This window comes from Sus scrofa, chromosome 3, assembly GCF_054392235.1.
Source record: "Sus scrofa isolate SSC_HxYL_T2T_F1_AM1 chromosome 3, Sscrofa_HxYL_maternal_Yorkshire_Landrace_v2.0, whole genome shotgun sequence".
NCBI lineage: Eukaryota > Metazoa > Chordata > Mammalia > Artiodactyla > Suidae > Sus > Sus scrofa.
This window is the reverse complement of record NC_139385.1, coordinates 46761009-46782137: the sequence shown is the minus strand read 5'-3', so window position 1 is coordinate 46782137 and position 21129 is coordinate 46761009. Positions and strand designations below refer to the sequence as shown.

The following is a 21129-nucleotide window of genomic DNA, read 5'->3' as shown; positions in this document are numbered from 1 at the left end:
GGGAACTTCCATGTGCTGCGGGTGCAGCTCTAAAAGAAAAAAAAATTGTGTTGGGAAAAAGAGAACTGTGTCTAAGAGACGATGCCTCCTGCTGGCAGCTGCCACCAGTCTCTGCACCGAGAACCTGCCAGGCGTGTGCCCATGGTCTTGCTGGTCTCCGTGCACACACACACACACACACACACACAGAGCTGCCCTGCAGATGGCGGCCGAGGGCAGGAAGCCCGGGGCTGAGCAGGCTGGGATGCGCCTGTGAGGCGCTGCTGCTGGGCTCCTCCCCGAGCCTGGGGACATCTGTTTCCCATCACAGGCTGGTGGGGTTTCTGGCCTCTTCGCCGCTCCTGGGCTGAAGGGCGAACAACGTGGTCCCCTTGAGCATCCATCTCTCTCCTTTGCTGGGAACGAGGCTGAGCACCCTCAGCTGAGACATGCAGCGACCGCCGGCAGTTCCTTTTCAAATGGGCTGTCTTCTCCGCCCTCCCTTTGGAGGTGTTGGTAGCGGCCTTCCCAGCTTACAGAGCCGCCATCCCCGTCTGTGTTGGGACAATTAGCCTTCCGGGCTCAGGGAGGATACACTATTGGCCTTTGCCTATTTTCCATGGGCTCTTTTCAGATTCGCATTTTGTCAAAGTTTCCCGTTAGGGCTGCTGGGTTTGAGCTGTGCTTAGTAAACGCCTTCCCTCCTTTAAAGTCGTTGACCTCGTGGCTTCTAATGGAACTGGGTGCCTCCCCGCGCGCTGAGACCCTGACCCGCGTGGGGCCAGCTCCACGCAGCGGGTGAGTAGCGCCAACTGTACTTTGCCCACGAGGCCCCTGCTGTGCCCACCCCGTTGGTTGGTGGCTCATCGTCCCCACGTTGCGAGGCGTTCCTTCCCCACGAGTAAAAGAGTAAAAGTGCACGTGGATCTGGCTCTATTTCTGGATTTCCTGGTATTTCCCGCTGAGCTGGAGGCCCAGTTATGCACCAGCCCCCAAACACCTGGCTGTGATATGGTTTACGATTGAAGAGATGTCATCACCTCTTGTTGGTGTCTTTCCAGATTTGTCCCGGCTCTCCTGGCTTAGCAAGTATTCCCCGTGAAACTAAAGGATCCACTTATCTAGCGAGAGGAAGCACTGCAGTGTTTTTTCCTGGGGCCAGAGTGTGTGTGGGGCTCTGCAAACACCGCCACTAGTGTGTGTGCCTGCTCATCTGTCAAGAAATCTGCTCAGTCGCTTGAGACTGAATTACGTGCCCAGTTCTGCCTGTGGGGAGAGAGGCCTTCCAAAATCCTGATAATCTCCCTCAGCTCCATGCAGGTTCCACCGAGGGAAGTTTTTCTACTTAAGAAAGTTGAGTGGTGTTTCCGTTGTGGCGCAGTGGAAACGAATCCAACTAGTATCCATGAGGCTCGGGTTCGATCCTGGCCTTGCTCAGCGGGTTAAGGATCCGGTGTTGCCATGAGCTGTGGTGTAGGTCGAAGACGTGGCTCGGATCCCACATGGCTGTGGCTGTGGTGCAGGCCGGCAGCTGCAGCTCCAATTGGACCCCTAGCCGGGGAACCTCCATATGCCGTAGGCACGGCCCCAAAAAGACAAAGAAAGAAGGATGGGTGCGCAAACCCCTCAGGATGCTGCTGTCAGAAACTAGAAAACAGCAAGTGCCGTGCGGTTGTGGAGAAACGGGGACCGGGCGGGGCCGCTGGGGTGGCGAGTGCTGCAGCTGCGGGAAGCCGGGTGGCTCCCGGATGCCGAGAGCACGGTTACGTGACCCGCACTTCGCTCTCCAGGAAAACCCCGCAAAGAACTGAAATCAGGGTCTCAGAGAGGCGTCTGCACACGCACACTCACACTTAATCCCAAGAGTCAAAAGGCAGAAACCACCGGAACATCCACCGAAGGACGACAGACAAGCCAGGTGGGGTCTGTGCTGCCGAGGGCCGGACCTCAGCCTCAGACGGCGGGACACACCCTGCAGCACGGGTGACCCTGGAGGACACAGGCTCCGTGCAAGAAGCCCGTGGCAAAAGAAAACACTCCACAGAGGCGTCCCGGGAGACCCAAACTCAGACAGAAAGGAGGAGGGCGGGGCCAGGGCTTCAGTTTGGCTGCGTGAAAAGGTGCAAGTACTTAGCGCCCCGAGCTGAACTCCCAAAACACAGCTAAGGTGAGAAGTTCACGCTCCGCGGCCTTCAGGACACACGCGGAAGGAAGGGCGATGCCCTGGGTACCCCTGGAAGCGGGCAGCCCGTCCCGTACGGGGGGTGACGGGGGGGGGGGTCTCAGCCTAGGCGCCCCAAGCCTGGGAGGGCAGCAGGTACCTTCCTGGCAGCCAGCAGCAGCTCCACCGCCTTCTCGTACTGCTGGTGCTCCAGGAAGAAGTCAGAGCAGCGGGTCAGGAGAGCGGGGTCTGACTTCTCATCCAGGTCCTCGGCCACGAGCTGCAGGGCCACAAACTGCTGCGTGGCGAAGGCCAGCTCCAGGGCCTTGGAGAGGTGGCCGGCCTGTGGATGGGACGGCGGGCAGTTCTGAGCAGGGCCTGGTGCAGTTCGGGGGGGTGGGGCAGGGCCGGGCAGGCGTGCGGGGCGGGGCGGGACTCTGCAGGGTGTAGCGGGGCCCTGAGGGGAGGGGGGTGTTGTGGGCACACCAGGTGCTGCGGGGCCGCCCAGGCGGGGCTGGGGAAGTACCGGCCAGGCCCCACCTTGTGGTACAGCACGACCGCCCGGTCCGCCTGCTCGCCCTTTTCCTCGTAGTAGCGCGCCGCCTCGATCATGTCCTCAGGGGAGCTCAGCAGGGCCAAGTTCATGAGCTGGTCGTCCAGGCCATGCTCCTGGGGTGGGGGCGTCAAGTCTCTGAGGCGGGGCCCACCTCCTCCCTCTGACACAAACGTGGCTTCTAACCTCCGCCTGGGTGCCTCATTCTCAGAGGCCTCCTGCCCTTTTTCACAGGAAGCTGCGAGAACTGCCTGGCACGAGGGCTCTCGCCTTTTGGTTTTTGTCCCAGGTGAGACCCTGGGTGGAACATTTTTATGGATGTAGCCCGTCCGATGGCTTCCAGGGCAGGGTCTGCTGAGGGTGGGCAGTGGACAGCCTTACCACTGGCTCGGGACCTGGATCCTGGGAAGACCCTGGAGCCCACCCAGTGCTGTGCTGACGTGGTCGGGAGGACGAGCTGGATAGGAGGGCAGAGGTGGGCAGGGGGAAGAGCTGGGCAGGGGGAGGAGCTGGGCAGGAGGGCAGAGTGCACGCTGGCAGAGTGAGGGGTGCTGGGAGGTACCGGGTGGTGGGCGCAGGCAGGGGTCGTGACGCTCACGGGACGGTTCTCTAACTTTGGAACGGGGGCAGTGACGATGAAGCCCACCCCCACCCCAGCTGCGTGGGCGGGGCTGGGGCCTACCTTGCACAGGCGGATGGCGTTGTTGAAGGCCTGTGCGCGCGTGTAGAAGTGCACAGCCTGCCCCACCTCCTCCTGGCTCTCGTATTGCCGGGCCAGGTGGTACGAGGCCGCCCAGTTGCCGGTCTCGCTGGCTATCTCAGCAGCCTGGACAGGGAGACGGGGCCTTGTGTCCAGCGCTCCCTCGAGCACCCGCCTCCCCCGGGGGCCCTTACCTTCTGGATGTTGCCCTGGAAGCAGTGAATGCGGACCAGGGAGAAGTAGTCCTGCGCCAGCCCATAGTAGTGCAGCGCGGCGTCCATCTCAGCCTGGCTCTCCAGGTACTGGGCCCACCACCTCCAGAGGGTCCTGCGGGGGCCGCATGTTCTCCCTCAGGCCTCGCTCCCGCAGGCAATGAGCCGGGTCCGCACACCACCTGAGGGCGCGCTTCCGCGGGCGGCGGAGTGGCGGGTGGCAGAGGCTGAGGCTCTGGGAGGGGAGCCCCGCCGGCCAGGCCTTACCTGTCCTTCATCGTGTTGACGTAGCGCTCCAGGAACTGCAGGTCCTCCGCCAGCATCCGCGGCACCTCGAAGCGGTGCGTGTCTGACTTCTCGTAGCTGCGGGAAAAGAGCACGGCTCACTCCGCCGTCTCAGACCTGAGCCCACCAGGCACCAGGGGCAGGAGCCGAGCCTCCCGCCTGCAGCTCGTGCGCTGAGCCGGCTCCAGCACTAGCTCCGGGCCCAGGGCCCTCCCAGTTGCGGCCTAGAAACCTAGGGCCTCCCCAAGCCACAGAACTCAGGCTCCCCCCAAGGCCTCCCGCCAGCAGCCCAGCCCGGCCCTTCCTCCCTGGAGCAGCGCCCGCTCGCTCACTAGCTGAGGGCCAGGCTGTAGTCGGCGTTGGCTTCCAGGTGCCGGGCATAGTTGTAGTAGGTGGTGCGCAGGTGCACGCGGTCGTGGCGCTCAGCCACCTCGATGGCTCTCTGCCACTGGCCAGAGGCCTGGAGGAGTCGGTTGAGGAGGTCATAGCGCCCGCATTTCTTGTACAGCTGCTCCGCCTCCTCCTGATGGAAGGAAAGGTGTACACAGGTGCCAGCCTGCCCCCGGGCAGCAGCTGATGGTCACCGGGGATCCAGGTCGGGTCAGAAGGACCCCTCAGGGCGTGGGTGGGGACCGTCCAGAGAATCACAGGACAGGGCAGGCCTCCTACTCCGCCAGAGGGTCTCATCTCCTCCCCCACCTCTGCCTCCTGTGATTCCAGCAGCCTCTGGCCCACCAGGGGTTCAGTGGGCTCTGAACGTGCAGGAGGAGGAAGGGGACCAGAGCAGAGGGGAAGGGCTCGCCTTCCTCGGGGGCTCCCTCGGCCCTGTTTCCATTTGGCCTTGTGCGGGGGGCAGCTGTTCCCTGCAACCCAATGGCCCAGACAAACTTACAATGCATGGGGAGGGTGGCCGAGGCGTCCTCCCCGGGTCTCCAGGGGCACCCCCTCCGCCGCGGCCCCCGCCCGCCAGCACCACTCACCAGCATGCCCAGCTGTATGGCCAGCACGGCCACCCGGGCTTCCAGCTCCGGCTCCCGCTCGGCCTCCCGCAGCGCCCGGGCTCCGCGTGCGTGGCCCATGTGCCCCAGGCACACCTTGGCGACGTCCAGCCTCTGGGTCTTCACGCACATGCGCGCCATGTTCTCCCAGACGGCCTCGCTGAGGCGAAGGACACAGCGCCCCGTGAGCGTCCCGTGCAGCCTCGGGCCCCGCCCAGACTGTGCCCAACAGTGCTGGGGATGCGGTCCCGGGCTGGTGGCCAGGCTTCGCTCTCCCCCAGCGGGGGGGGGGGCGGTCCCACCAAGATGGGGGCGTCTCCTGCTTCACCCTGTTTCTCCACCCCCTCCCAGCACCTCCATCTGGGGCTGAGCTCCTTGCTGGCCCCCAAACAGAGCCCCTGGGTCTGGGTTCCCGACTCCCATGAGGACAAGCACGATGCCCAGGTGGGCCCTGCATGGAGGCGAGCCCCGGGATGGGCCATCGAGCTGCCCTCTGACACCTGGGCAGAGGCTCGGGGCTCGGGGTTGCCCTTGTTTTGAGGTTTCTAGCATCTCTCCCTTCATGGCTGACAGCAGGTCCCGGGATGACCTTGCACCTGGCCAGCCTCCCAGAGAAAGGCTGCTGGCGGAGGGAGGACGTGCTGGGGCCCCTCCACCCAATGACCCCACGGCCCCGAGGTGCACAGGCCGTGAGTAACTTCTGGGACACCCGCGGTTGGCAGGGCTCTGGACCCGAGAGTCGCGGAGGGCCTCGCCCCTGTGCTGTCAGGAGACCCGAGCAGCGGCCGCCAAAGGAGGCCCCCATCCGTTTAGGTCCTTAAACGCCCGCTATTTCCACACCCCTCTCCGGCACAGGCGTTAGGTCTCCACCACACGGGGCTGGGAGAAGCCTGTGGGCACGGGCCATCCCCGAGGGCCGGCCTCTCTGTGGGCAGCTCCACCCCGTGAGGCCTGGGGACAAAAAGTCTAACACGTGGACACCCGCTTGGTCCTGGTCCAGGCCAGCCCGTGGTGTGTGCAGAGCCCAATGGGCACCGAGGCGCCCTGTCCTCCGAGAAGCTGCCAGAACCGGTCCCAGAGGCTCCTCGTTTGGGCTGCTCCGCAGGGCAGCAGGGGGTGATTCACAGCCGCACTCGTAGCTCCTCCAGACCTCCCTTGAGCCTCGGCTCTAAGATGACACTCCCTCCCGCGGTCCAGGTGCAGGGGGAAGTGCACGCGGGCTTGGCCCCTGAACCCCCGGCAGAGCTGAAGACCCGGCCCCCGGAGGCAGGCAGGGCCCCTGGGGTGGCCCAGGGTGGACGACTCGGTGTCTGCGCCCAGGCCTGTGCCGGATGGAGCTGGTGGGAGGCTGCTCCCGGACCAGCAAAGCAGGGACCACGGGTACCGAGACCCCGTGCTGGCTGTTTCGCAAGAATCAGCTGCTTAAAGACGACTCAGAGTAAGAGACTTAAACCTGCGAGGCAGCAACGCCAGTCTTCCCATGGAAGCTCTGGGGAAACGCTTTCTGAGGCCGTCAGCGGCGCTGCGTGTGCAGGAACCTGGCTGCGCCTCCTCAGAGGGTTCGTGCGTGGGAAGGACCGCGCTGCCTGCCCATGGGTCCTGGGGAGCTTCCCATCCACAGGGCGGCTGGAGCAAGACAGGCAGCAGGGACGCAGCTCTGTGTTTGGCAGGAGCCAAGGCAAGAAAGTGGCAAACCTGCAGTTGATGCATTTACTACAAGCTCTGGTGGGTAGAGTCCACACCGGGAACTGACAGGTGGACTTGAGAGCCTCGGTTCCCCAAAGAGCTGCCTCTCAAGATGAAACTCAGCCCCCTCTACAAACCGGGGCCGGGCGTAAGGGCCTCTGAGCGGTCCTGGCTGGTGGGGGCTCTCCAGAGGTGGTGGAGCAGAACCTCCTGCCCTATACGTCGCCCAACCTTATGCGACGCAGGACAGGGCACCTGATGCAGGACCTGGACCCTTGGCACATGCATGCCCAGCAGCAGCAAACACCACCCAGGCCCCCAGGCCTCACAAGGCCCCGCACTGCCCGTCCAGAGTCCACACTCCTGCATCTCGAGGGCGCAGGCCTGCTCTGGCAGTTCTCCAGCAGGTCTAGGCCAGAGGGGTCTCAGCCGGGAGGCAGAGGCATCCAAGAAGCCTCCCCACCACGCCGGTCCTTCTCCGCTGGGCGCCCTCGGGTGGGCAGCACCCGTGGGTGAACAGCACCTGGTGGCTGGGGGCGCTGATCCCCAAGGTGGCTGACTGGTCTCCAGCGCCTGCCGCCCCAAACGGCTGGGCCTGCGGGCCTACCGGCCCGCGTGCTCGGGCCTCCCCCTTCTGCAGGGAAGGTGGGGCAGGCGGGGGAGGGTCCGGAGCAGGCTTCCAGAAGAAGCCCCCCTGCCTTTCCTATCAGGAAACACATCCTGTTAGTGTCTGGCTGCTATTTGTTGCAGTTGGCTACGCCCTCCAGCTCACCAAAAACAGCCTCAAAAACAACCATTTCCTCTCTGCTGAGAGACGGGGAAAACGCAGGCGCGAGGCTCACACACTCACTCACACACCCGCGCTTCCCTGCAGCGGCCGCCAGCTTCCCGGGACGCTGTCCGTGCAGGGGCTCCGGCAGCAAGAGGCCCTGAACGCCAGCTCAGAGCCCCGCGCCGCTGCTTTGGAGAGGGAGGCCCCGGCCTCGCCAGCCGGTTTCTGTTCTGCCGAGGCCTTCGCCTCCCAGGAAGACGGCGCCCTCACACCCTGGAATCTGGCTGGTGCCCCTGCTTCCTCCCCGGGATGGGCAGCTCCGGCTTCGGCTCAGGCCTGGCCCTGCTCCAGGTGCAGGAAGCAGGGTAAGGAGGGCCGCGAGGCGGGCTCACCCGCACCTGCTGCCCGGGCCTTCCCGGCGCCTCCAAGCATGAGCGCTGATGTCCTCTAGCCGCCCCGGCAGCGCCTTGGTTCCCCGGTGCCCGCAGTGACCAGGCCTGGGACTTTCTCCACAAGGGGCCGGCACCAAAGCCTGCGATGACCGTGCAGAAGGTGGTGGCCACGGCCGTGCTGGTGGCCCTCGTCTCTCTCGTCCTCAACAACGTGGCCGCCCTCACCCCTAACTGGGTGTACCAGACGCTGGAGGACGGGCGCAGGCGGAGCGTTGGGCTGTGGCGGTCCTGCTGGCTGCTGGACAGGGCCCGCGGTGGACCGAGCCCGGGGGCCAGGCCCGGGCCGGCGGACACGCGGGACTGTGAGGCCCTGGGCTGGGGCTCCGAGGCGGCCGGCTTCCAGGAGTCTCGAGGCACCGTCAAACGTAAGTCTGCTCCTTTTCCTGCCTCCTGTAGTGTGGCAGTGGGTACGGCGGTGGGTACGGGGGGCGTCTGCTGACGGGGCTGGGGCGCTCTGCTGGAGGGGGCGGCCCTGGCTCTCGGGGACTTGGACCCGGGCGAGCCTCTCGCCCCACGCACACCCTGTGCCCGGCCCTCCGTGCAGGAGCGGGGCTTCTCTGCTGCCACACGCAGCCGGCGAAAGGACAGATCGCGTTAAGCAAAGCGAGGAAAATAAAGATTGTTAGTGCATAAAATAAACCAGCTTAGAAACACACGGCGGGGGTTGGACGTCTTCCCACAGCTGTCAGACTGCCCGCGGCCGTGGCCGGACACAGGGAGGCCCAGGGGACTGTCTGGGGGTGCCCAGAGGAGACTGGGAGCCCCACGGCCCGCGGAGGGGGAGTCTGGGCCTGGAAGGTGGCAGCTCGACTCTGAAAGCGGGGTCGGGTTTGAGCGAGTGGGAGGGAAGGTCCGTAAGGAGCAGATGCGCACCAGCTAACCCGTCACTGCCGGGTCACGACGGCCACCAGGCAAAGGTCCCCCGCCGACCCCGGGACCACCGTTTACAACTGCTGACAAGGGCTGAACTTACAGGCTGCTCCCTCCTCCTGGAGACACGTGTTTCCTAGAAACTGTGGCCTCTGCTGGCCGCTTCAGAGGGCACGCCTCACCTAACACCGGCCTGCCAGGCCTGGGGGACTGTCCCCACCCCGCCAGGTGTGGGGACCCTGACCGCAGAGGGAACCGGGTGGGGGCGTTGTCTCACCTCTCAGGCAAAGACCCTGAGGCTGCAGGAGAGGGTGTGACCACCTCTGCAGGCCGAGCCCCTCGCCCGCAGCCCACAGGGCTTCTGCCATGGGGGCTGGCCTGGCAGCGCCCCCACCCCAGCTCCTTTGCAATCAGGGAACCACAAGCTCCCTTAAGAGAGTCAGAGAGCCTGACCGGTTTCAGCCTGCTCTTCGGGCTCTCAGACCGGGGCCTGTGCGCAGCCGGGGAGGTCAGCTGAGCTTGGGCCTCTGCGCCCTGGCGGTCAGGCTGGTCCCTCTGGCTCTGCGTCTGTCTTGAGGAGCAATGAGAGCAGTGACTGAGGTCCAGAGCGAGCCCCCACCCTGGGGCCGCGTGGGCCCCGCCTCTGCCTGGGCTCCAGGCCTCCTGCCACGGCCCTAACATCCAGAGAGGCCCTTTCTGCGCATCCATCCCCGTGGTCCTCCTGCTGAGCCGGGTCACGTCAGGGCAGGAAGACACGGCCTCCAGAGCCCCCAGGCCGCCCTGCTGCGTGTCACAAGCGCCCGTCACCTGCCCGCACGTGCTGTCCCCCTGACCACCTGATGATAAGCCTCCTGAATGACTTAAAACATCCTCCTGCCATTAGTCTGGCATTTGCAGCACCCGAGCCTTAAGGATGCCCCAAGCCTCAGATGCTTTTCCCCAAACAAGGGACATGCGTACAGAGCTCGTCATGAGAGAGGCTGAGGCAGGGAGAGGAGCACATGCTCACCCACTCCCTGGGGCTCCTGGGCCCGGCTCGGGGGTCTTGCTTTGCCTCAGGCCAATGCCTTCAATCAAACTGGCACAGGGTCTCGTTAACTCTCAGGCAAAATTCCAGCCCAGGCTTTGCCCAGATGGTCCAGCCTCCAGCCAGGTTGGGGATGTGGCGGAGGGGTGGGCGGCTCCCACCATGAAACCACCCCCGACTGGTCCATCTTGATCCGCATGGAGGGGGCACTGCGGGCGGGGGTGGCGACCTGTGCTGCTTCCTGAGAGCCAGGCCGTCCTGGGGACTCTGGAGATCGTGCAGGTGGCCAGGGAGCTCTCGGGGACAGTGCACAGGTCCCTGCCATCTCTGTGCCTGAGTCCTGGTGATGCCCACTGAGCCCGGCCGGAGCCACGAGGGTGGCCCTGACATAGTGAGCTCTGGTCAGGGGATGGGGCCTGCCGCAGGCCCTCCAGCTCCGTGCCAGGGCCCGTCCCGGAGGGCAGGGCCCCTCCCGCATGCTGGCCCACTGATGTCACTGATCAGGGCGAGGATATGGGACACCTCATGTCCAGGTCAGGGGTCAGGCTTGTCCTCTGGCCATTTTCTCTGCCACTTTCATCCCTCTGTGTCTCATGCATCCCGTCAGGCACCTGCATCCTTTCCCTGAAGCGAGAGAGGGGACATGCGTGATCACGTGACCAATTCTCCTGGGGAGCCCCCTCCCCCCAGGCGACGCAGGGCGGGGGCAGGGGAGCAGGCGGTGAGCGCTGCCAGCAGCTCAGCCAGGAGCCAGGTTCTCCCTGGGCACTGCTGCCCAGCACGCACAGGAAGTGCCCGGACTTGGTGGACGCCAACGAGGACGGGGCTTCCTCTCATCCTTTATTCCCTCTGGGACCTCTGGCTCCAAAGAGTCCCAGGCACCTGGTGACCTGGCGGAGGCCCCCGTTTCGGCTGGGTGCGTGGGGGCTGCCACGTGGTGTGCAGCACAGGGCTGTGCATCCAGAGTCTCCGGGGCCACCGGGAGGGCAGCGCCCGTTCCCAGATGTTTCTCCTTGCTGGCATGGAGTCCTGGAAACAGGAAGGACTCCTCTGGGCTTTTCCAGGCGAGTCCCAGCCCCCTGCCCTGTGCTGCGAAGGTCATGTTTTCCCGGCCCTCGGCTCTGAGGCCACTTCCACCTCCGATTCTATGACTTCGTAGAGCGGGGCGGCTTTCTGCCTGGTCGGGAGTGGTAGAAGGCGTTGCATGGACAAGTCAGTGTGATGAAGGCAGGAAGGGCGCCATGAACAGCCTCCCCAGAAAAGGCAGCTGGTGTCTGGAGTGCAAAGGATGGTGCCATTGCAGCCGCCCGAGGACCCGAGGGGACCTCGTGAGCAGCCGGGATGGTTCCTGCAAAGCCCCGGGGAGGCAGGGGCTCTAAGCCCGTGGGCAGGGAGTCCGGCTCCGAGCCTGCTCCTTCTCCAGCCCTAGCTCTGCTCCTTCCTCCACGTTGCTCTGGAGCCACTGCCGCACCAGTGCTGGTGCCCCATGCCCGCCGGGCTCTACCACCAGCCCCTGGCACCCGGCTCCAGCGTTTCAGAGGGTCAGGGTTCCCAGCGACTGCAGCTTTGTTTCATGGTGATTTTGAGACTTTGGAACACGAACCTTGAGCGCTCCACCCTCCAGCAGCGAGGCCCACGGCACGTGAGGCACCTTCGAGAGGAGGGGGCGGGAGCATCACGGCACCGTCAAGCCAGAGGAACTGTCTCCATCTGTCTGTCCATCTGAGAATGGTCCTTGGCCCTTGGTGCCGGGCCGTGCCTTCCAGAAGCCCTCTGACTGTCCAGGCGTCGGGGCCTGGCACTGCCGTCCAGAGCTGGTGCTGCTGCCCCCAGGCCCGAGCAGCCGCAGCTGCAGCCACAGGGGCAAAAGCCCTGGGATCTGGGCAGGGAGGCCCCTCCGGCTTGGATGGCAGGAGAGAGGCAGGAAGCCGCCTGAGACGGGGTGGGGGGGTGGGCAAGAGGAGCCGACCCTCCGCGGAGGAGGTGGCGCACTGCCTCCAGGGGGCTCCGGGCTCCTTGAGCGTGAAATGTGAAGGGTGTCTGGCTGCACATCAGGCATCAGACTCGGTGGCACCTGAAGCCTGGGTGGGGCGGGGCCCCTTCGACCGCCCGCAGGGACCCTAGGGAGGGCTCTCACCTCCCGTGGCCAACCCCCACCCCGCGTGGGCCGCACCGTCCCTGTCCGCCCCGTGTGCTCTCCCCGCGCTTGGGGCCGGGGCAGCCGGGAGGGGCAGTGAGGCCGGGCCTCGAGCGACTACTCTGTGCTCACAGCCTGCTTCTCTCCTCCGGCCCTCGCAGTGCAGTTTGACATGATGCGAGCCTGCAACCTGGTGGCCACGGCAGCGCTCGCCGCAGGCCAGCTCACCTTCGTCCTGGGGCTGACAGGCCTGCCTCTGATGTCACCAGATTCCCAGTGCTGGGAGGAGGCCATGGCCGCAGCGTTCCAGCTGGCAAGTAAGTACCCCGCCTTGGGCCCTGGGCAGGCAGTCCGGCTGGCAGGTCAGCTGTGGCTTCTGAAGTCACAGCGACCCCCGTGGGTCACCCCCCACCCCACCCGGTGCTGTGGGCAGACGCGAAGCAGAAGCACACAAAGGGCAAAGCGCTGAGGTGCAATGAGATGGGTACGCGTCTGCCTGCCTGAGGTCCCGGCCCTTCCAGTCCGGGACGTGGTGCTGGCTTTGCTTCCCACAGTCTTGGCATCTGGCGTCTGCTTTGCCCCTCTACAGCCCTGTGGCAGGTGGCCTGGGCTCATGTCCCTCCCGCGAGGCTGCAGCAGCCTGCCAAGGGCTTGCAGGCACGTGGGCAGAGAGGGGCTGCCCGTCTGAGCCTGTGCCTCTACTGCCTTCCTGGCTAACAGTGGGTGGGGAGTTCAGGGCACACATGTGGGTCCCAGCTGGTGATCTGCACCACTCGAGTATGAGCGCGGCTGCCTGGGGCCCGGCTGGGCTCAGAGGGGCCCTCCCGGGGGAGCAGCACGGAGCACAGAGAGCCCGCTGGTAGGCAGGACCCACGGAGCACATGGGGGGCGAGGTGGGGGCGGTGTCGGGGAGAGCAGCGAGGCCTTAGACCGTCATCGACAGTCTGGAGGCCATCTTGGACCTGGGGGCAACTGCAGGTGCCATGGGGCAGGGCCTGGGCACTCTGCGGTCTTCAGGGAGCAGGAGTGGCATCCCCATGGGGGTGAATGGACGGGTTCAGGGAGGCTCCGTCCAGCAGCCACGCAAACCCCAGAAACCGTCCACCCGTGACTCCGGTGCTGGCCTCCCTCCATCTCTGCCTGGCTTTCTGGCCGAGGTTTAAGGGTCCTGGGAGCCTGAGAGTTCCTGCTGCCTATGGGGGGCCGAGGGGACAGAGGAAGGGCGGGGGTGTTCCCAGCCGACCGCCTGCCTCTCTCAGCAATGAAGGAGCAGTTCCAACACGAGGCGGGAGAAACGGCAGGAAGCTGGCGTGAATCACTCGGGGATAATGGGTCCCGGCCCTTGTCTCCCTGGAGAGATGCAACTTCCAGAATGCGGCTGACAGGCTGGAGGCGCTTGTGCTGGAAAGGGCCCTATTCATCCAGGGTGTGTGGCCCTGGGCCGGTCCCCTCCCTGCCGCCCCCGGGGCCCAGGCCCAGCAAAGAGACAGGCTTGGGGTCCGGAGAACAGAGCCGTGTTGCGGCTCCACCACGGACCAGCCACGTGGCCAGGGCGAACCGCACCTCAGGTCACGTGACTGCAAAACAGGGGCTCGCCCGCCGCGCCTGGTTGATTTTGGGGGTTCAGGAGGCACCCGCAGCAGGGTCTTGGACCCCCGCCTCCTCCCTCCCAGAGCCGTGGAGAAAAACAGACACTCCAAGTGCCAGATGTGTAAGAAAATCACCCCCTGCCCTCAGGCCGTACATCGACAGGCAGCCCTGACACCAGCCTCTCTCGGGGAGGGTCTGTAATTCCGTCCCTTCGAGAAGGAAGTGGGAGATTCTGAGAACGGGACTGGAAAAGAAAGCTGCGCTAAAAACACCTTTTTGTGGCCGTAAAGAAACGAGAGTACCGGGTCTTGATTCTGAAAGTAACCCCTCCTGGCAGGAGGACCGACTCTGTCACTGAAGTTCTCAGCAAACGGCTTCGAGACACCTATGTAGAACTATCAGGAAAAACACCGTGGGTCTGGTGTCAAAACTGGCATCTCACTTCCCGCAAACTCTTGTTTCCGACTGACACTGTTGTTTCCGAACAACCCTTCCTAAAAAGGGAGACAAAACTCCACGCGGGCGGGTGTGCAGCCGAGGTGGCCTCGTGGGCGGGGGGCTGGCCTGGCCCGGCGGGGGCCAGGGCCACGTGCTGCTCTCCCTCTGGAGAGGCTGGACCAGGCTCTGTCCAAAAGCAAGCAGTCAGGCAGAGGCGGACGGAAAAAGCCAGAAGCCCAAGGGGCACCTGCGGCGTTTCGGACAGTCCCTCTGCCTCCGCAGGCCCCCCAACCCCCAGTGTCCGACCGTCACCCCCCGCGGGCCTGCTGTGGCCTGGAGAGGAAATGCACTTGGCCCTGTTTAGACTCGTTTCATTGACAAACAGTACAGAATGCAGCTCTGTGCCTTTCTTCTATCACACTGCTAATTTTAGAGTGAGGTTTTTTCCTGTGCTCTGGTCTGTTTTAAACAGTCAGGGAGAGACTGAAGGGCGCCAGGATATCCTGTCCCAGGAGGGGAAATGCCTGCTAGTACCTGTTATGCGAGGGAACCTTGAGTCCCCAGCACCGGGCCAGAGGGTGGGCGCGGGCGGGGGGAGAAGGTGCTCCCTGAACAGGCAGGCGCCGGATCCCAGGGCCGGGAAGGCTGGGGCCAGCGGGGCGGGAGGGGAGCGGAGGTGGGTGGCTTGCTCAGGCAGCTCTCAGCCCCTTCTGGGCACTAGTCTGCCAAGCTTGCACGAGGCCTGCCTGGGTCTGTGGAAGGGCGGCCCCCTGCTGCTCAGGGCTGCGGTGCCAAAGGACCCTGCCCCAGACATCAGAGAGGACCCCGCACTGACATTGGGGGGACCCCACCCCACACTGACATCGGGGGTCCCCATCCTGCACTGACACCGGGGGGACCCCATCCCGCACTGACACCGGGGGAGCCCAGGGATGGCCGTTCTGGCAGATGAGCATCACATGTTTCACCCAGTTACTCTACCAAGCTCAGTCCACCACATGCAAAAGTTTCCAATTTTTATGTAGAATTTAAGGTAATTTTAATTTACCTTAAATTTGAAAAAATACCTTCCAGTCCCTCTGCGCCCTCACCGCCAAGAGAGTTCCCTGGGAGCGTGTCATGCTGCTGCGAGTGCTGCCGCCGCCGGCAGCCCCAGCCCGCCCCTTCTTGGACACGAGCCCCCACGCCCTGCAGCCGGTTTCAGGAGTGGTGTTTGCGGGGACCTGGAGGGGCCCCACGTCTGCCGCTCTGTCTCCCCTTCTGGACATTCCAAGATTTTTTTCCTTGTTCTGCGCCGCCGAGAAGGTTGTCTCCAGAGGTCAGCCAGGGTGACGATGGAGGCCGTCTGGCTTCTCCAGAGCTGGTGGGGGTCCCGCTGTTCCCCGAGGGCCTCCGGTGGGAACACGGCCCTTTCTGCACTGGGCGGTCCAGAGGCACCATGTCGGGCTGGCCGGCAGCTCCCCATCCTCTGCTCCCGCCCCGCAGACCGGCCCTGCCCTGCACATCCACCCGCTTCTCCACTCAGCGTGCGGGTGGATAGCGCCTTCCCCAGTGGAGCCCCCGCCCCGCGGCTCACAGGTGTCGGGAGCCCCGAGCGCCCCCCCCGCCCCGTGTGTGCGGCCGGCGGAGCCTTGGGAAGCAGGCGGGCAGGAAGGGCAGCGGGGCTGTGAACCGCGCCACCCGCGGCCGCCAGCTGACAGGAAGGGGCTGTTTGCTTTGGAAACACAAGTTCACGCGACTGAGTCCGTCACTCCACGGTGGGAAGGCAGTGCGCTGGCTAAGGCTCTGCCCTGAGATTTGTCTGTGTAAACATCGACGCCACTGAAAATTCTGGCAGACGCAGCTTTGGGGATACTCTGAGGAGAAGGGGACCCTAAGGTCCGGCCATGACAGAGATGGGACCCGCGGCTCCAGGCCAGCGCAGGGCCCCGTCGAGGGGCCCAGCTGGTTTGAGTCAGAAGGCCTTGGACCCGAGCCTGGCGGAGGCAGCCGTGGCCTCTCTGCGTCTCTGTGGCTTTCCGCAGCACAGGTGGCACACCCAGGGCACGGCCTCCCAGTGTCTGCTCGGGCCGCACGGCTCCCGCTGGTCAGGGAAGAGGCCAGGCGTCCCCGCGGCAGCAACGTGTGACATCCGCCTGCAGCCCAGCAGCTGGGCCCATGGGTGCTGTGGGTTCTTGCAAGACTAAGTGTATTTTTTTAATGTAGGGGACCAGACCCCTTCTCTGAGTGCTCGTGCTCCACGGTGAGCTGAGATAAAGCAGAAGCCAAGTGTGGCCTTGACTCAGACGCGAGTCAGGTAGCTGGAACCACACCGGGACGCAGAACTAGGCTTCTCCTTCCTGTTTCTCCTGGAAAAAACCCACCAGCTAGAAGGCACGGCCTCTGAGCGACACTTGCGGGAGAAAGAGCACCACGGGGCTGGAGAGCAGCCCAGCCCCCCCCTCTGCTGGACACTGGAAAAGTCACTTGCAGGACCAAGGGCAGGCGGGTGGGACTCCACTTGCTCATTTCACTCTGTAAAGTTCCCCCCAGAGGCCAGCACTCTGCGCGAGCACTTCCACCCGCGGTCTGTGCTCACCCCGAGTCACACCTCGTTCCTCTTATAATGTAAGAAACCTGCTCCCCCTTGCCAAGGACACAGCTGAACATCCAGAGGAAGGAGTCGGCAGAGTAAAACGGCAACAAAATTACAACCTGTCTTACCGCCAAAGGCCCCCCACCCGATCCGCCATCCGAAAGCCAGGAGCTGCGCTGGGGAGCCGCTGCCTGCTGCTCCCACGCCGCTCGTCCTGATGCTGGGCCGCAGGGCGCACCTCGGGGCCGTGCCTGACCTCCTCTTCATTCCCCAAAGGAGGGCCACCCCAGGACCACCCCTGTGCTGCACCCCAGCAGCCGCGCGGGGTCTGACCACGACTGTTGCACACGCAGACACCAGCCAATGTGAGCGGGTAGCCTGGGGAGTGACGTCCTCCCACGGCTCAGCGAGGTGCCCACACGGTGACGTCTGCTCAGCCCTGGCTTCTGGGGTCCTGTCCGTCTGAGTTGTTTCGGTTCCTAAAAGCTCAGGGGACTTGGTGGTGGCAGCGTAATTCATGGCATCTCCTTTCCCGGGGGCCAGGTGCTCTACCCCACATCCCAGGCCATGCATGGATTCGTCTCAAATGGTCTGCTCGCCAGTCACAAGTGGGCAGCCTGGGGGAGGCCGAGGTCAACGGGTGATGTGTCCAACGCACCCACAGCCTCCCACGGTGACCAGCACACTGCTGTGGCAGCCAAAGGCATGTCACCGGTGCTGTGAGGAGCTCCAGAAAGTGCTTGCTGACGGAAGAGTCCCCAATCAGCTACTCTTCCGGGCATTCCAAGTGCTCTACTGTGAATCTTACTTAAAAGGACTCAAGAGACACAGCAATGCCATTGAGAATCCCGTGTGCCCTGCCTGCGTGCCTGGTGGTCGCAGCCTGTTGGCCGAGCCCATGTCCTCCCTTGACTGGCATCTCCCAGGGACCCAAGTTTCAGAGGTTGCTGCTGTGGGGTCGTGATCCTGTCTGCTGTGCGCTGTGACAGGCAGGGTCTCACTCAGGCACAGTCGTGGGTGTGGGCTGCAGGTCCTAGGGCCACATGTGTGCCCCGTGTCCCATCTCGGCCAGGGTGCCCAGCTGTGTCCAGCTCAGGGTCACCTCTTTGAACCGGTCTCCACTCTCACAACTTTCTGCTCAACTGTCCTGCAGTGAGTTCAGGTCCCCGCTGTTCATCAGTGACACAGACCGACCCCCCAGTCAGACAGCCCTGTGGCCCTGGTGGCTGCGGGGGGACCGGTTCCTTCACCCCATTCCTTTGACGAACCATGCTGCAGAACTGAGCTGAGGCCACATAACAGATTAAGCCGCTCCTACAACACGCACAACCCAAAGGAAGCTTTAGTGAACGGGAGAAAAAAGCCTTTGAGCACAGCAGAGGGTGGACGCTGGAGCACAGCAGCTGCTCCGCTGGGTAAATTCCTTCCGGCCGTGCTGGGTCCACACTGCCCGCCCGCTGCCAGAGGCCCTGCTGGCCTCGCTGGGGGCGCCTGCTGGGCATCCTCTGCCTCCCTCTCCCCAGTCACAGCCTGGCAGCCTAACCCACCCTCCCTGCCCCATCCCTCTGACTCGGGTGGACACAGGGCTTGCGAGCTCCCTCGCTGGCAAAAAATGTCCCAAGACAGAGTGAAGACAAGGGGACAGATAAAGGACTTCCCTTTATGTTACACAACACCCAGGCCTGACTCATGCCCATCCCATCCCGTGGCACCAAGTCGTGGGCAGAGGACGCTCTGCTGGCTGGGGAAGAGGAGCACACGACGAACAGAATTATGTTTGACAGAAAGGAAGTATGGAGACGCTTGCCATGTTTCAAAAGCTCCACAAAGTACAAGGATCAGCACAGGGAGCAGGCGCCATCACCACCGCTGACACAACCGCGGCAGCTGAGTGTTTAGCCTATCCCTCTGGAAGGCGCAGAGATGCTTGTGTTTTTAGGAAGCTCCGGCCTGTCCCCTGCACCAACTGGTGACACAGCTATTAAGCTGTCAGTGGGCACCTCTGCTGCCCTCTGCTCCGGCCCACACTGGGTCGAGCAGGCTCTGGTTTCCTGAGGAAAGCAGGGAGGCCACGGGGACAGAGTGAGGATGTCACCGTGCAGGGCAGGTGGAGGGGCTGCAGCGCGAAGCTCGGCCTGGCCAGAGGCCAGGCCGGGGGACGGGACCAGGCCGGGAGGGGCTGCAAAGTTCCATCTGGACCCGTCCCGGTTCCCGGGAGCCTCTGTCCTGTCAGGCGTTTGGGTTGCAAGAAACAGATTCGGCCAGGCCACCGCCGCAGAGGGCGGGGCTCGCTGGCCGCCCCGAGGATTCCAGTCCAGATTCAGACCTGAGCTCCCTCAAACATCAGGGCCCCGGTACACGAGCCAACAGATCCTGGTGTGAAATCCTGGCTCTCGGACTCTAAGAACTAACCAATCAAGTCTCTTGAGCTCCTTAAGGATGAAAGCGGTGAAAGTGATGATGTTCCTTGTGAACCGCCGGCTGTGAGTTAACGGAGTCTGAGCAGGTGCCGCGCAGCCCAGGACGCCCTGCCCCTCTGGTGTCACCTTGGAGAGAGTGGGCACAGAGGGAGAAGCACAGGGCACGGGGGTGGGCCAGGGGCATTCTAGAACCAGCCGCGCCTATTCAGAAGGCAGAGGAAACACCCCATGGCCCAGCTCCCCCTGCGTCCGAGTGAGCAGGCCCTGGGCAGTCTCAGGTTTTGAAAGAAAATCTACCTTCTCTGAAAGCAAACACTGATACGAAGACGCTTAAAGCAGGAATTCAAACTAAGTCAAATACCAATCTGAGGTGTTTCTAGAGAAGATGCAGGGAATTTCTGCGTTCGCTTTCCCTGAGCGAATCATGTGTCTGTAAGCTGGTGAGGCACTCCCACAGTCACTGCTGGGCCGTCGGGGTGAGGGAAGCAAGTGTCCATGTCACCTCGCAGAGGACGGCCGAGGAAGTGGCCTGACCCCCGCAGGTCACAGGCAGCACGCGGCACCCAGGGCAGGGGGTGGGGGAGGCAGGTCCCCCAGCGAGGCTTTCTCACCGCTGCCCTTTGTCTGCAGGTTTTGTCCTGGTCATCGGGCTGGTGACATTCTACAGGATCGGCCCGTACACCAACCTGTCCTGGTCCTGCTACCTGGACATCGGCGCCTGCCTGCTGGCCACGCTGGCCGCTGCCATGCTCATCTGGAACGTTCTTCACAGGAGGGAGGACTGCATGGCCCCCCGTGTCATCGTCATCAGCCGCTCCCTGGCCGCAAGGTTTCGCCGAGGGCTGGACAATGACTACGTGGAGTCGCCGTGCTGAGGGCTGCAGGGAGGCCGCCTGGGGCTTCACCTGCCGAGGGGGCATCTAGGAAGCGGGCGCTGCTGGTGGGGAGCTGTGACCGGCGGTTTCCTGCGGGAGCATCTCTACGTTGGACATGGACACAGCAAGTGGCTGACCCGGGGGGCAGCTCGAGCGGGCGGTGGCTGCTGTGTTCTCCGCCCTGGCCCAAGATTAATTTATTCGGCGTCCCCCAAGACGGGCGCCCTCGGTCACGTTCACTTTGGTAAAGCAGGGCCTGGGGAAGAGTTTCCTGAACTGTCTCTGATCTTCCTCTGGTGACTCAGAATTTAGAGTCAGATGGTTGCGGCTTTTCGACAGGATTGTGACAGTCATATCATCTACGCTTGGTTATTTTCCTAAGTTAAAATAAAATGCAGACCTCTCACCACAGCTTAAAACGTGTGCTTTTTCCATCACGCTGCCGCGGTGAAGGGAACCTGGCCCACTGCCCCCGCAGTCTTTGCCGGGCCGGCGGTAAGGGAAGGGGGTGCACCAGTTTAACGGTTCGGCGGCAGAGCAGCTGTGGGTCACTCGGGCCCCACGCTGTTCAGAAGCTCACATTTCTAAAGACCCTGCACATGGCCCACCAAATGGCAGCTCAACAACTGTGCCAGTTTTTTCCTAGAAAAGTTCAACCAAATGCCTGGTGGGCTACAGAAGGCCGCTCCAGGACCCCTGGGTGCACCCGCCCTGGGCCTGACCCTGCAGGAGGGGAGCAGGCTGCATCCCCAGGCTGGACAGAGGCACCAAACAGGGGTCAGGACCGGGGACGGCGGGGCCACGTGCGCAGGGAGCATCCTCCCCTCGCAGGGCTGACCCTGCCACCAGGTGACAGGGATCACCGCTGCCGTCTTCCCGCCCAGGCCACCGTGCTGCCCTGCTCTAGGCCGACCCGCTAGGCAACACAGCGCTCTGCTGCCTCCAACCTTCCAGAGACGCGCTGGGGGGACCAGAGACCAGTGTGGGGTCCGTAGCGTCTGTCTTCAGTCAGACAGAGGGATGCAGGCACTGGCGCTTTAAAAACCCAAAGCAACGGAGGTGACTTAAGGCACATCTGAGCCTTGCATGTACAGTGAGTGCAGCACAGGGCAGAGGGTGCAGCTCGCACACGGGGGGCACACGGGGGGCTGACTCCCCCTCTCTGAGTCCTTAAGCCGAACAGTCTTAACAGTATCACGTGTGTAACTATCTAAAGGCGCACTGACGTTCCAAGTTGGCCATGGGATCACTTATGGTCTGGGATCAGGTTTCTCTCTCTTTTTTTTGTCTTTTCAGGGCCACACCCATGGCGTATGGAGATTCCCACGCTAAGGGCTGATTGGGAGCTGTAGCTGTCAGCCTACACCACAGCCCCGACAATGCTCCAGACCCAAGCAGC

At 63.6% G+C, this 21129-nt stretch overlaps 2 protein-coding genes across 42 annotated transcripts in view; one reads left to right on the top strand and one right to left on the bottom strand.

The window, feature by feature from the left end:
- The window catches only part of IFT140 (intraflagellar transport 140), a 62438-nt gene that overhangs the window by 9055 nt on the left and 32254 nt on the right, over positions 1-21129 (bottom strand). For 22 of the 39 annotated variants that reach the window (XM_085017859.1, XM_085017852.1, XM_085017856.1 and 19 more), the window contains exons 19-25: positions 4871-5048; positions 4223-4413; positions 3873-3968; positions 3588-3720; positions 3376-3519; positions 2681-2809; positions 2301-2483 (exon numbers count right to left, since the gene is read on the bottom strand). In XM_085017859.1, coding sequence (XP_084873985.1) covers positions 2301-2483; positions 2681-2809; positions 3376-3519; positions 3588-3720; positions 3873-3968; positions 4223-4413; positions 4871-5048 — 1054 coding nt within the window. Of the gene's footprint in view, positions 1-1562; positions 2484-2680; positions 2810-3375; positions 3520-3587; positions 3721-3872; positions 3969-4222; positions 4414-4870; positions 5049-8403; positions 10320-14863; positions 20108-21129 lie in introns of those variants that run through there. The other 17 variants (XM_085017879.1, XM_085017882.1, XM_085017878.1 and 14 more) reach the window with 4 other exon arrangements.
- Positions 7386-20141, top strand: TMEM204 (transmembrane protein 204). 3 transcript variants are annotated; one of them, XM_003124720.5, is made up of 3 exons: positions 7386-8163; positions 11994-12149; positions 19486-20141. In XM_003124720.5, the coding sequence occupies exons 1-3, from the start codon at positions 7884-7886 to the stop codon at positions 19728-19730; spliced, it is 681 nt and encodes a 226-aa protein (XP_003124768.1). In that variant the 5' UTR covers positions 7386-7883; the 3' UTR covers positions 19731-20141. The 3 variants fall into 3 exon arrangements, with proteins under 3 accessions (XP_003124768.1, XP_013843231.1, XP_084874231.1); XM_013987777.3 differs by lacking the exon at positions 19486-20141 and adding an exon at positions 13092-14276; XM_085018105.1 differs by lacking the exon at positions 11994-12149.